The sequence below is a fragment of the Salvelinus fontinalis genome, chromosome 13 (genome assembly GCF_029448725.1).
Source record: "Salvelinus fontinalis isolate EN_2023a chromosome 13, ASM2944872v1, whole genome shotgun sequence".
Taxonomy (NCBI): Eukaryota; Metazoa; Chordata; class Actinopteri; order Salmoniformes; family Salmonidae; genus Salvelinus; species Salvelinus fontinalis.
Window position 1 is genome coordinate 18,424 of NC_074677.1, and position 14,097 is coordinate 32,520.

The following is a 14,097-nucleotide window of genomic DNA, read 5'->3' on the forward strand; positions in this document are numbered from 1 at the left end:
GCTCCATCATGCTGGAAAAGGCATTGTTCGTCACCAAACTGTTCTTGGATGGTTGGGAGAAGTTGCTCTCCGAGGATGTGTTGGTACCATTCTTTATTCATGGTTGTGTTCTTAGGCAAAATTGTGAGTGAACCCACTCCCTTGGCTGAGAAGCAACCCCACACATGAATGGTCTCAGGATGCTTTACTGTTGGCATGACACAGGACTGATGGTAGCGCTCACCTTGTCTTCTCCGGACAAGCTTTTTTCCGGATGCCCCAAACAATCGGAAAGGGGATTCATCAGAGAAAATTACTTTACCCCAGTCCTCAGCAGTCCAATCGCTGTACCTTTTGCAGAATATCAGTCTGTCCCTGATGTTTTTCCTGGAGAGAAGTGGCTTCTTTGCTGCCCTTCTTGACACCAGGCCATCTTCCAAAAGTCTTTGCCTCACTGTGCGTGCAGATGCTCTCACACCTGACCTGCTGCCTTTCCTGAGCAAGCTCTGTACTGGTGGTGCCCCGATCCCGCAGCTGAATCAACTTTAGGAGACAGTCTTGGCACTTGCTGGACTTTCTTGGGAGCCCTGAAGCCTTCTTCACAACAATTAAACCGCCCTCCTTGAAGTTGTTAATGATCCGATAAATGGTTTATTTAGGTGCAATCTTACTGGCAGCAAAATCCTTGCCTGTGAAGCCCTTTTTGTGCAAAGCAATGATGACGGCACATGTTTCCTTGCAGGTAACCATGGTCGACAGAGGAAGAACAATGATTCCAACGACCACACTCCTTTTGAAGCTTCCAGTCTGTTATTCAAACTTAATCAGCATGACAGAGTGATCTCCAGCCTTGTCCTCGTCAACACTCACACCTGTGTTAACGAGAGAATCACTGACATATGATGTCAAATCAAATCAAATTTATTTATATAGCCCTTCTTACATCAGCTGATATCTCAAAGTGCTGTATAGAAACCCAGCCTAAATCTCCCAAACAGCAAGCAATGCAGGTGTAGAAGCACGGTCCTTTTGTCAGCTGGTCCTTTTGTGGCAGGGCTGAAATGCAGTGGAAATGTTTTTTTTTTTATTCAGTTAATTTGTATGGCAAATCACTCGTCATAACATTCTGAAGTATATGCAAATTTCCATCATACAAACTGAGTCAGCAGACTTTGTGAAAATGTATATTTGTGTCATTCTCAAAAGTTTGGCCATGACTGTATACAGTGTGTGAAAATGTATTAAGATTAGGGAGGTAAGGCAATAAAAAGGCCATAGTGGTGAAAATATTACAATTTAGCAATTAAACACAGGAGTGATAGATGTGCAGAAGATGAACGTGCAAGTAGAGATAGTGGGGTGGAAAGGAGAAAAAAAATAATTAATAATATTGGGAAGAGGTAGTTGGGTGTTCTATTTATAGATGGGCGGTGTATAGGTGCAATGATTGGTAAGCTGCTCTGACAGCTAATGCTTAAAGTTAGAGATATGAGTCTCCAGCTCCAGTGATTTTTTGCAATTCGTTCCAGTCATTGGCAGCAGAGAAGGAAAGGCGGCCAAAGGACGAGTTGGTTTTGGGGATGACCAGTGAAATATACCTGCTGGAGAGCGTTCTATGGGTGGGTGCTGCTATGGTGACCAGTGAGCTGAGATAAGGTGGGGCTTTACCTAGCAAAGACTTATAGATGACCTGGAGCCATTGGGTTTTGCGTCGAAAATGAAGCGAGGGTCAACCAACGAGCACACACAGGTCGCAGTGGTGGGTAGTATATGGGTAGTATATGGGGCTTTGGTGACAAAACGGATGACACTGTGATAGACTGCATCCAATTTGCTGAGTAGCGTATTGGAAGCTATTTTGTAGATGACATCGCCAGGATGGTATGGTAAGGGTATGTTTGGCAGCAGTTTTACGGGGGTATGTTTAGCAGCATGAGTGAAGGATGCTTTGTAGAGAAATAGGAAGCCGATTCTAAAATGTATTTTGGATTACAGTTGCTTAATGCGAGTCTGGAAGGAGAGTTTACAGTCTGACCAGACACCTAGGTATTTGTAGTTGTCCCACATACTGAAAGTCAGAACCGTCCAGAGTAGTGATGTTGGACGGGCGGGCGGGTGCTGGCAGCGATCGGTAGAAGAGCATGCATTTAGTTTTATTTGCATTTAAGAGCAGTTGGAGATCACGGAAGGAGTGTTGTACAACATCGGATCTCGTATGGAGGTTTGTTAACTTCTTGCGACTATAGGGGGTGCTGTTTCAAATTAGCATAATTGTCTCTACAGATGAAACGGCTTCCTACTCAATTCTTGATCGTACAATATGCGTATTATTGTTATTATTGGATAGAAAACACTATCTAGTTTCTATAGCCGTTTGAATTATGTCTCTGAGTGGAACAGAACTCTTTCTACAGCGAAATCCATGACAGGTTTTGCGAAGGTCTGAGAGCGAAGCTCTGATCTCAGTTCAGTTTAAAGGGGTGTGTATATCCTATGGAACGACACGAACTGCACCCGCCTTCCCCTGGATGTCAGTAACCAATGAGAAGTGGAATGGGCCTCCTACGTAACTCTCAGAGGTTATAAAAGACCAAGGAGTGAGGTACGCCTTCTTTTCGACGTTGAACTTTACGCAGAGAGAGACCCCGGGATGCCATTTTCGAACGCTTAGTAATGAACTTTAGATATATCAGTCTGTAATTTAATTTGATATAGGTGTTAGAAACATCATAACGAAGCTATTTGAAACCGAGTTATATCAGATTATGCGAGTATATTGCTATTTTTCGGAATTTCCTCAGTATTGCGTAATGAGGATTTGGACACGTTAGCTAATGTTAGCAATTGTTAGCTATAGTTAGCTGCTATATCTGAAGTTGAATTACATTTACATTTACATTTAAGTCATTTAGCAGATGCTCTTATCCAGAGCGACTTACAAGTACATACATTCATACTTTTTTTTTTTTTTGTACTGGCCCCCCGTGGGAATCGAACCCACAACCCTGGCGTTGCAAGCGCCATGCTCTACCAACTGAGTCACACCCTGTGTGGTTGTAAAACGTTGAATGCAATATATATCAGATCATAACAGATTTATTGTATAACATGTTATAAGACTGTCATCTGATGAAGTTGTTTCTTGGTTAGTGACTAATTCTATTTCTATTTGGGGGTTTTGTGCAAGCTACCTGTGCTGTGAAAGAAATGTCTGTGCTTTTTTGTATTTGGTGGTGAGCTAACATAAATATGTGGTGTTTTCGCTGTAAAACATTTTAAAAAATCGGACATGTTGGCTGGATTCACAAGATGTTTACCTTTCATTTGCTGTATTGGACTTGTTAATGTGTGAAAGTTAAATATTGAAAAATAATAATAATTGAATTTCGCGCGCTGCCTTTTCAGTGGAATGTGGGGGGGGGTCCGGGGCTAGAAAGGTTAAACTACAAAGTAGAAACCTAGTGAATCTGTTTAGAATAATTTGGCACCTATTATTGATTCATTCTAAGCCTTTTTAGAACATCAAATAAAAGATATCTTAAATCATTCCCCCAAATTCGTGAATAAAGATTACCAACCTTGTCTCGTAGACTGGGGAAAGCAATGTAGGTTAGATCTCGTCATTAACTCTGTCGTGTATTAGTTCACCACTGGCCTGAAATAAACCCTCAAGTCAGAGGTCAGGTCTTTGTCTTACGGATCCTGGATCCGCCCGTGCACGGTTTTCAGCAGTTCCTTGGGACGACAGAGGCAGATATTGAGATCTGGCTCGAAGGACCAATTGTTATGAGAATTTTGTCCTAAATGTTCATAAACTGAACTTCAATTAAAATAATCTGTCTGTTAATAAGACTTTATAAGGTTCTTATTAAGATGAAACAGACAGAGGCCAGTCCACCATAGTCAGCATGTTTATTTACGAGAGCACTGCCCATCCTTATATGTACATTGGTTTATATACCTCTCATTTCATCATAACTGTCCCTCCTCCACTAAGACAATGACAATATAGTTCACAACTCTTCTCCTACATTGCCTGCCACCTGTTATACAATCTACTACAAGCCCAAGGTCTCTCCCCTCCCTGCGTGGGGAGACTTCCATCCCTGTTATCAGTTCCACAGTGGTCACAAGTTGTCTGCCACAGTTCCTTGCCTGCTAACAGTCCTTCTTTCTTATGGACAAACATTATTTATCATTATACAGAGACAGGGTAGAATTCTGTAAGTTATAGTTCTACGTTAAATGTATACATCATTTCGTCATTCATACAAATCATAACATACATAGATAAGGCAGTCATAAAATGTGGGTGAGTCCATTCAACTTACGTGACTTGTTAAGCACATTTTTACTCATGAACATATTTAGGCTTGTCATAACAAAGTGGTTGAAAAATTATTGACTGAAGACATTTCAGCTTAAACATTTTTTAAAATCAATTTAAAATTCAGGCTGTAACACATCGACATGTTGAACAAGTCAAGGTGAATACTTTCCGAAGGCACTGTGATTGTATTAGGTTTAGGAAAATGGTAGAACTGTCCCGTACGCAATATATCTAGCTATAACAGGTCTGCCCTGAGAACAGTCTTGGTTTCCAGTAATGCCATCCTGCTACTGGTGTCAGTGTTGTTTGGTTTTGTTCCTGTTCTTCCGGCAGGTTCTCCAGAGGATCCTAATCAGGAGCCCAGCAGAGAGCAAGACTCCTCCTCCGGCAGCCAGCAGCAGTAGCAGCACGTCCACAGAGTGGTAAGAGTACCAGGGCATCCTGTTGGCCGACGTACGGAGGTGAGACGCCCCCTTGTGTCGCATCACAAACTCCAACCAGAAGACGGCCTTGTCCATGGGCTTGATGGGCTGGTCCCTGTGCAGGTGGGACAGCCTCTGCATGTTCTCCCTGTAGGGGGCGTGGGTGAGCACCTGGTTCAGAGCCTGCTGGAAATTGGGTCCGTTGAACATGGCCAACTCCAGGATCTTCGCAGCGCCTCTCTCCTGCAGACGCAGAAGATTGTCATACTGGTCGAAGAACAGGGGTATCCCCAGCACTGGGGTGCCGTGGTAGATGGCCTCCTGGATCCCGTTGGTTCCTCCGTGGGCCACAAAGGCTCTGGTCTGGGGGTGACCCAGGAGGTCTTTCTGGGGCATCCAGTCCACCAGAAGGGTGTTGTTGCCCAGGGTAGAGGGAATCTTGCCCCGGTGCCTCCAGATCACCTTAGATAGAAGACATTAATTTCTGTTTAAATAACCTCTCATTTACATCACTTACATTGCAGAGAGCTTTACATATAAAAGCTAATAATCAAAAACAATCAGGATACCTTCTGAGGCAGCTTGGCGAACACACTGGCGATCTGGTCTGTGATATCAACAGGAAGTGCATTGACAAGAGTCCCCAGAGACATGACGATCACCCCATGTTCCCCGGCACTCTGGACAAACTCTTCCAGCTCTGGAGGCAGGGCCTGGGCCGGCTTGCACTGGAACCCCCCCATGTAGAAGACGTTGGGCATGGTGGGACGGGGGAAGTCAAACACAAAGTCGGACCTCATCAGCCAGATGTCAGCTTCCTGGATCAAGGATATGATGTCACAGCCCTCTTCAAAGTACTTGGAGCAAATTGCATCATAAATCGGCCCAACTACGAACCTCTGCTGATACACGATGATGCTGTAGTGTAGCATGTTTTGGACCCGTTGGACGAAGGTCATCTTGTCAGTGAATCCAGACCCTGGGACCGGGATGTATGAAAGGGGAGAGGGGGCGATGGCAAAGTGGCCCTCCCCACTGGTGATCCAACGGGCGTTGAGGACCACAGGCAGTTTGAGGTAGTGGGCCATCAGCAGCCCTACAGCGATGTTAGGGTCGGTGAGCATCATGTCATACTGAGCGTCCTGGAGACTCTTCATCAACTCCTTGTCATCGAACATGCGAGACAGCATCTCGCAGCCCAAGGTGTGGGCTTCTTCTATCATACTGAGGAACTCCTTGGTTAGTTGGAAGAACTTCAGCAAAGATACCCCCTCTCTCTGTGCCTGAATTAAGACATTAACAGAGATTGAATGCCTCTTTGACAAAATAAATTACGTCTGGCTGGATGGTTGATTGGCTGGTTTGCTGGCTGGATAGATGGATCAACAAATCATAAAGACACATCAAACCTTCATGTTCTTCTGTTGGAACATTACGAAGAAATACCTTCAGTTGATTCTGTAGGAAAGTTTCGATGTAGCTGTATAAGGAATCTTTCTCCTTGATGGTGATGGAGGTGTATAGAGGTGACTCCTCTGTGATGTACCAGCTGGTAGAGGGTCTGACCACTGTGATGGCGTGGCCTCTGGCATGGAGCTCCTCGATCAGTACCTACACATTGCATCATCAATATTTTAACAAATCCTTTTAAAATATATATTTTTTTTATACCTAAAGGGGTCCCGTAATTCAACATCAATTAGCTAAAGGATCCAGGGTATGACCATCTTAAAACAATTCCATATGTTAGCACAGTATACACAGTAGTCTCATTGAGATGCAGGGTTCTTCCATTCCGGTACTGGAGGGCCGAAACCCACTTTGGTGGTTGTGATGAGGTGTGGCCTGATTAAAATGGTTGAAATCGTTCATTTGAAATCATCAATCAGAACACAGAACATCATCAATCAGAACACAGAACATCATCAATCAGAACACAGAACATCATCAATCAGAACACAGAACATCATCAATCAGAACACAGAACATCATCAATCAGAACATCATCAATCAGAACACAGAACATCATCAATCAGAACAAAGAACATCATCAATCAGAACACAGAACATCATCAATCAGAACACAGAACATCATCAATCAGAACACAGAACATCATCAATCAGAACACAGAACATCATCAATCAGAACATAGAACATCATCAATCAGAACACAGAACATCATCAATCAGAACACAGAACATCATCAATCAGAACACAGAACATCATCAATCAGAACATCATCAATCAGAACACAGAACATCATCAATCAGAACACCATACGGTAAATGCCCACTGGCAGAGGTGGCCATAGTACTGAAAATCCAAAATGAAGTAAAAGTACTTTTACTTAGATTGTAATTTACTCAAGTAAAAGTAAGCAACTACTCAAGTAAAAGTAAAAAAGTATCCGGTCAGAAAACTACTTCAGTACTATTTACAAATTTAGTTTGGAAATGTTTTACACCTATACTGTGTGCAAATAAAAACAGATTGATTTGACTCAGAGTATTTTGACAGAAAAACATTAAAAACTATTCATAACTTGATATTTGTAGCAAGATGCAAGGTAATGTAATGTAGTAACCATTTTTTTTTTAAACAAATCCAAAATATATTTTTTATATGCCAAGAGTGTGCAAAGCTGTTATCAAGGCAAAGTGTGGCTACTTTGAATAATCTACAATCTATTTTTATTTGTTTAACACTTTTTTGGTTACTACATGATTCCATATGTGTTATTTCATAGTTTTGATGTCTTCACTATTACTCTACAATGTAGAAAACAGTAAAAATAAAGAAAAACCCTTGAATGAGTAGGTGTATCCAATCTCTTGACTGGTACTGTATGTGTGTGTATAGATATATGTCATTATTTGTTATGTTTTCCAAGCAGGCCACTGACGTGGATGACTGACTGCCCTGAAAGTTTCCATTAACCTCCCCCGGCCAGCTGCCAGTCCTGTATGTCGAGCCCTGCGACATAATATATAATAATATAAACCTATGTAACTGGAATGATTTGGTCAAATGTAACTAAGTAAACAGTAAGTTGCAGTTCTTGACACACTCAAACAAGTGTGCCTGGCATCCACTACCATACCCTGTTCAAGGGCACTTTAATATGTTGTCTTACACTTTCACCCTCTGAATGGCACACATACACAATCCATGTCTCAATTGTCTCAAGGTTTAATAATACATCTTTAACAAAAACCCTAGACACAACACTGAGCACCTTCATGTTGATCCAGTGGCTTCCATCGACAGGAAAGACCAGAACTTTTCCTCCATGGCAGGACGGTGCAGGAAGGAGAAGGAGAAATGACACCAGACTTAGAAACGAAAGGTCTCCCCAGAGAGAGCTGGAATGCATTGTGTCTACGCTGAGAGGGGAAAAAAAAGAGGACAAAAGTCACTTGTTTTCAACTAGTCACCTCTAGCCGTAAAATACGATATTGACCTGAAAGCCTATCAAGTCTTGCACTCGTGCAACATATAGTTAAATAACAGCTAATTAAGCTTCACCATTATGTTATCTACTTGTGTCAATAAGTTAATTCGAGTGTTTTGTCTGCACAGCTTAATAACACTTTCACAACAAAGTACTTGAGTGTAGGTGAATACGAATATGCATTAAGAGTTGGCTTACCGGTGCTATAAAGTCCATACAGCACTACCAACGCTCTGCAGGCGACTGCAAACTTACATATCGGCTGTTCAATACTGAACGTTTGAGGGTTCAAAGTCCACCTGATAGTATAGAAGTCCTGCTATAGCCCAAGTAGATGATTTACAAACAGATAGTGGTGCTTCCCAAATTACACTAGTTTTGACCAGGATCTTCAGGGCTCTGGTCGACATAGTAGACTATTGTAGGGAATAGGATGCCAATTGGGATTCAACCACTACATGGGCAATAACACCAGTGAGTTCAGGTAAAACACACCTGTCACATAACTGACCTCTCACCCAATGTAAATGCCTACTTATCATTGACATATACGATTGTGTCCATCTCTAGTCTGACTCCAGGTTGTGACAAAATAAATGAATGTCCTGAATATAAAGCATTATGTTTGGACCAAATCCAACACAACACATCACTGAGTATCACTCTTCATATTTTCAAGCATGGTGGTGTCTACATTATATTTTGCAGGCAAGGACTAGGGAGTTTTTCAGGATAAAAAGAAAGGGAATGGAGCTTGGCACTTGCAAAATCCTAGAGAAAGACCTGGTTCAGTCTGCTTTCCACCAGACACTGGGAGACACCTTTCAGCAGGACGATAACCTAAATCACAAGGCCAAATAGACACTGGAGTTGCTTACCAAGACGACATTGCATTTTCCTGAGTTGCCTTGTTACAGTTTTGACTTAAATCTGCTTTAAAATCTATGGCAAGACTTGAACATGGCTGTCTAGCAATGATCAACAACCAACTTGATAGAGTTTGAAGGATTTTAAAAAGAATAATGTGCAAATATTGTACAATCCAATTGTGCAAAGCACTTAGAGACATACCGAATCACAGCTGCATTCGCTGTGAGAGATGATTCTAACATGTATTGACTCAGGGCGTTGAATACTCGAATAGTTGAATACTTACTGTATCTAATCAAGATTTACTTTCATAACTTTTATTTTTATTTTTATAACAAATGTTAGAATCTTTCTTCCACTTTGAAATTACAGGGCATTTTGTGTAGATCGTTGACAAAAATGACAACTAAACCCATTTGAATCCTAATTTGTAACACAACAAAATGTGGAAAAAAGAAAGGTGTTTGAATACTTTCTGAATAACATGCCTACAGAAGCAGATGAAGGTTTGTCTTCATAACTTGCCTACAGAAGCACATGCAGGCTATCCAATAGTAATAATAATATGCTTATTGTATGATCTAGAACAGAGTACGAGGCCGTTTAATTTGGGCACGATTTTTTCCAAAGTGAAAACAGCGCCCCCCCCTATTGACAAGAAGTTAACTTGCCTACAGAAGCACATACCCCAACCAGAAGCCATGAATTACAGGCAACATTTTCTCTGAGCTAAAGTGTAACGCTGCTGTAACGGATGTGAAATGGCTAGCTAGTTAGCGGGTACGCGCTTGTAGCGTTTCAATCAGTTACGTCACTTGATCTGAAACCTAGAAGTAGTGTTGCCCCTTAAGGGCCGCGGCTTTTGTGGAGCGATGGGTAACGACGCTTCGTGGGCGACCGTTGTTGATGTGTGCAGAGGGTCCCTGGTTCGCGCCCGAGGTCGGGGCGAGGGGACGGTTTAAAGTTATACTGTTACACTGCCACTTTCAAGGAGCGGGACTCTAACCCAGAAGCTTATAAGAAATCCCGCTATGCCCTCCGACAAACCATCAAACAGGCAAAGTGTCAATACAGGACTAAGATCGAATCGTACTGCTCCAGATCCGACGCTCGTCGGATGTGGCAGGGCTTGCAAAATATTACAGACTACAATGGGAAGCATAGTCGAGAGCTGCCAAGTGAGACAAGCCTACCAGACGAGCTAAATTTCTTCTATGCTTGCGTCGAGGCAAGTAACACTGAAACATGCATGAGAGCATCAGCTGTTCCGGACAACTGTGTGATCACGCTCTCCGCAGCCGATGTGAGTAAGACCTTCAAACAGGTCAACATTCACAAGGCCGGATTACCAAGAAGTGTACACCGAGCATGTGCTGACCAACTGGCAAGTGTCTTCACTGACATTTTCAACCTCTCCCTGTCTGAGTCTGTAATACCAACATGTTTCAAGCAGACCACCGTAGTCCCTGTGCCCAAAAACACTAAGGTAACCTGCCTTAATGCATAACGACCCGTAGCACTTACGTCTGCAGCTATGAAATGCTTTGAAAGGCTGGTCATGGCTCACATTAACACCATTATCCTAGAAACCCTAGACCCTGTCCAATAGTCATACTGCCCTTATAGATCTAAGAAAAAGAACACCTATGTGAGAATGATATTCATTGACTATAGCTCATTCTTCAACGCCATAGTGCCCTCAAAGCTCATCACTAAGCTAAGGACCCTGGGACTAAACACCTCCCTCTGCAACTGGATCCTGGACTTCCTGACAGGCCGCCCCCAAGTGGTAAGGGTAGGTAACATCACATCCGCCACGCTGATCCTCAACATGGGTAAACCTCAGGGGTGCATGCTCAGTCCCCTCCTGTACTCCCTGTTCACTCATGACTGCACGGCCAGGCACGACTCCAACACCATCATTAAGTTTGCTGATGACACAACAGTTGTACGCCTGATCACCGACAACGATGAGATAGCCTATAGGGAGGAGGTCAGAGACCTGACCGTGTGGTGCAAGGACAGCAACCACTCCCTCAATGTGATCAAGACAAAGGAGATGATTGTGGACTACAAAGGAAGACCGAGCATGCCCCCCATTCTCATCAACGGGGCTGTAGTGGAGCAGATTGAGAGCTTCAAGTTCCTTGGCGTCCACATCACCAACAAACTAATATGGTCCAAGCACTCCAAGACAGTCGTAAAGAGGGCACTACAAAACCTATTCCCCCTCAGGAGATGAAAAGATTTTGCATGGGTCCTCAGATCCTCAAAAGGTTATACAGCTGCACCATCGAGAGCATCCTGACTGGTTGCATCACTGCCTGTTACGGCAACTGCTCGGCCTCCGACCGCAACGCACTACAGAGGGTAGTGCGAGCTGCCCAGTACATCACTGGGGCCAAGCTTCCTACCATCCAGGAACAGGTAGATGAGGTGTTTTTGTTGACAACACTACTGTATTTGAGTCAAGGCATCTTGTAAAACAATAAAAAATATCACTAAAGTTTTTTTGATTTTTTGCTATATCATTGTGTTTACTTGATAGCTACCTACACAAATAGCTAGCTAGAACAAAGTGTTAATAAGATGTGAAAAAAATGACAAGCAATATAAATAAAAGTTATCCAGTAGGCATCTCCAGATGGAGCTAAGAGCTGTGTTGTCAGTCATCAATAGAGGATTCCAATTGAGATGTTGTGGCAGGACCTTAAACGAGACGATCCTGCTGGAAAACCCACAAATGTTGCTGAGTTAAAAGGGATTTCACTCTGGCCCTCCCACAACATGTTGTCATTATCATATTAACAACGATACGTTTTGATCATAAACATCCACAAGCTAGAACGAGCACATTTTCATTTCACTGGTAGAATCAGGAAGTTTCAACTAGCTGTGTTTGTTGTCATAGTGACCCACGTCACGTGCAGACTCCGCCCCGCAGGCTGTGTCATTAAACTTAGATGGTGGTATAAGGTGTTGTTAAGTTGGGCCCAGAACTTCTCTCGGTGAGAAAGTTATTTTTTTTAAACGTTGTTTTTTCACTAACGTTCGTTTTTATGCCTCTGTGGTGTTTCGTGCCTGGCTTTGTTAAAGGAAAGGCTCACCCATATTGAATGTTATGTCGTTTTTGTCCATCTCTTAAGTGATGTTCTATCGATTCCCTGGATCATTTCATGTTTTCATTGTATATCTGATTGGCGTTCAAGCAGGCAGAAATCCGTCCAGTATGACGTGGCACTGTGATAAAGTCTCTCACTACACTGGAAGTTCATAGGAATACGACTTTTATATCATTAACCTATCGTACATGTCAGATTTCAATACTGGCTGATGTCATAACTCGGAGAATGTCTTCTCTCAAATGAGCCATTCTTACCTTGAGAAATGTGTAATATAACAGAGGGTCACGCACATTTATCCCATTTGTCTGCCCCTTTAGTCCAGGGTGCATTTTATGGTGCCGTTGGCAGAGATATTATAGAAAGGAGATCGGAATCCCATGGATAGCCACTTCCGGGAGACTGTCAACCAATCGCGTTCACGTTGTCATGCTGCGTTAAGCGGTTACTTAACTAATTGTCATGGAAACCCTTCTCAAAGTCAGTGTATATTTCGAGAAACGTTCCTATTTTCCTCAAAAGTATGTAATGTCACGATTCCAAAGGTATACGATATTACATTTTACTCCGAAAAGATATGTAATGTTGTACTTCTTGTTGACGAAATTCGTGCTAGTGTTGTGTTTCTGAGCTAGTACCTAATAGCCTCCCATTCACTCCTTGAAGGAGAGCGCTCATTGTTCCAGAATCACCCAGAATGCACCGTTCTGCCCATTGACGTAGCATGGGGCAACGTTTCCCATCTCCTCAAAAGTATATCTGCCGTTGCGATTTTTAGATTCCACTCTGTGAGGCACATCGATCTGCAGGTTGAACATGAAGAGATGGTAGACTCCTAAATTGATCGTGCAGTTTATTTAGGCGATTTTACAGCTAACTAGCTACGTTACATGCCGATATTGTCTTTGGTATTATTGTGTATAGCTACGTTTGCTAGCTAGCTGCTTGCTTTGCTAGCTAGTGTTAGTAAAACGTTTACTGTTGACAGGAGAACAAGAGGAGACAATAGGACGAGGTGGATAATTTTATAATAAGGCCGTTTAATTACATGTAAAGATATCTTAGTAAAATCTTGCAGCAAGGCTCTTTCTGTCTGACTCCTAGTGAATCGTCCGGAAAAAGAGGGAGTTTCCAGAATTGTTCAGTACTATATAGACAACAAGCAAAGTAGGTAGATCTGCGAGTCCGGCCTTCCGATTGGTCGATCTGGGTCTTGGGTAGTCCTGATCAGGCCTGGTGTCCACGTTCCATTGGTTCCTGAGAGTTCTTTGTCCTGAGGTCCAACCATGGGTTGGGTGTGTCTGTGGTTATTATGGGGGAGGGGAATTATGTGTGTCTATAGTTGGTGTCTTAAGTCCAGCATATGTCCAAGAGAAATGAGGAGTATGTGTGTTTTTGTATAATATATGGCTTATGTTGAAGTGTAGTTATTGCTAGTTTCCAGTCTCTATTTCAATTTCTTACACTAGCCAGCCTATAGAGAGAGCATTGTATTGTGGATTTTGTAGTTGACTTGAGCTGCAGCAGAATTTACAATAAGCATGGCATAAACATGAAATTGTTTGTTTTATCAAATCAATCATAACTTGGCTATATAAAAATGGTACCAGTACCAAGTCTATGGGTACGAGGCCAATATACACTATAAATACAGCAGTATGGGGACACCCCTTCATAGACAGTCATGCCCTCTTCAGAACTGTCTTGGAATTTTTTAAGTTTTTAAATATAAATAGGCAAGTCAGTTAACAACAAATTCTTATTTTCAATGACAGCCTAGGAACAGTGGGTTAACTGCCTTGTTCAGGGGCAGAATGACAGATATTTACCTTGTCAGCTCGGGGATTCAATCTAGCAACCTCTCAGTTACTAGCCCAACACTCTAACCACTAGGCTACCCTGCCACCCCATGCTTGGACCAT

The 14,097-nt window shown here is 42.6% G+C and overlaps 1 protein-coding gene across 2 annotated transcripts; it reads right to left on the reverse strand.

The window, feature by feature from the left end:
- Window positions 1-3,874: 3,874 nt before the first annotated feature.
- On the reverse strand, window positions 3,875-12,537 carry LOC129867887 (UDP-glucuronosyltransferase 2A2-like). 2 transcript variants are annotated; one of them, XM_055941356.1, is made up of 5 exons: window positions 12,433-12,537; window positions 7,968-8,115; window positions 6,178-6,342; window positions 5,301-6,014; window positions 3,875-5,193 (listed from the first exon to the last, which is right to left on the reverse strand). In XM_055941356.1, the coding sequence occupies exons 1-5, from the start codon at window positions 12,468-12,470 to the stop codon at window positions 4,606-4,608; spliced, it is 1,653 nt and encodes a 550-aa protein (XP_055797331.1). In that variant the 5' UTR covers window positions 12,471-12,537; the 3' UTR covers window positions 3,875-4,605. The 2 variants fall into 2 exon arrangements, with proteins under 2 accessions (XP_055797331.1, XP_055797332.1); XM_055941357.1 differs by lacking the exon at window positions 12,433-12,537 and adding an exon at window positions 8,382-10,806.
- Window positions 12,538-14,097: the final 1,560 nt, after the last annotated feature.

Coding starts and splice junctions, on each gene's coding strand:
- LOC129867887 (XM_055941356.1), bottom strand. CDS start 12,470: ATGTGCGTGACCCTCTGTTATATTACACATTTCTCAAG. Junction 8,116..12,432: donor TATATTACACATTTCTCAAG/GTAAGAATGGCT, acceptor TTCCCCTCTCAG/CGTAGACACAATGCATTCCA. Junction 6,343..7,967: donor GCCACTGGATCAACATGAAG/GTGCTCAGTGTT, acceptor TGCAATGTGTAG/GTACTGATCGAGGAGCTCCA.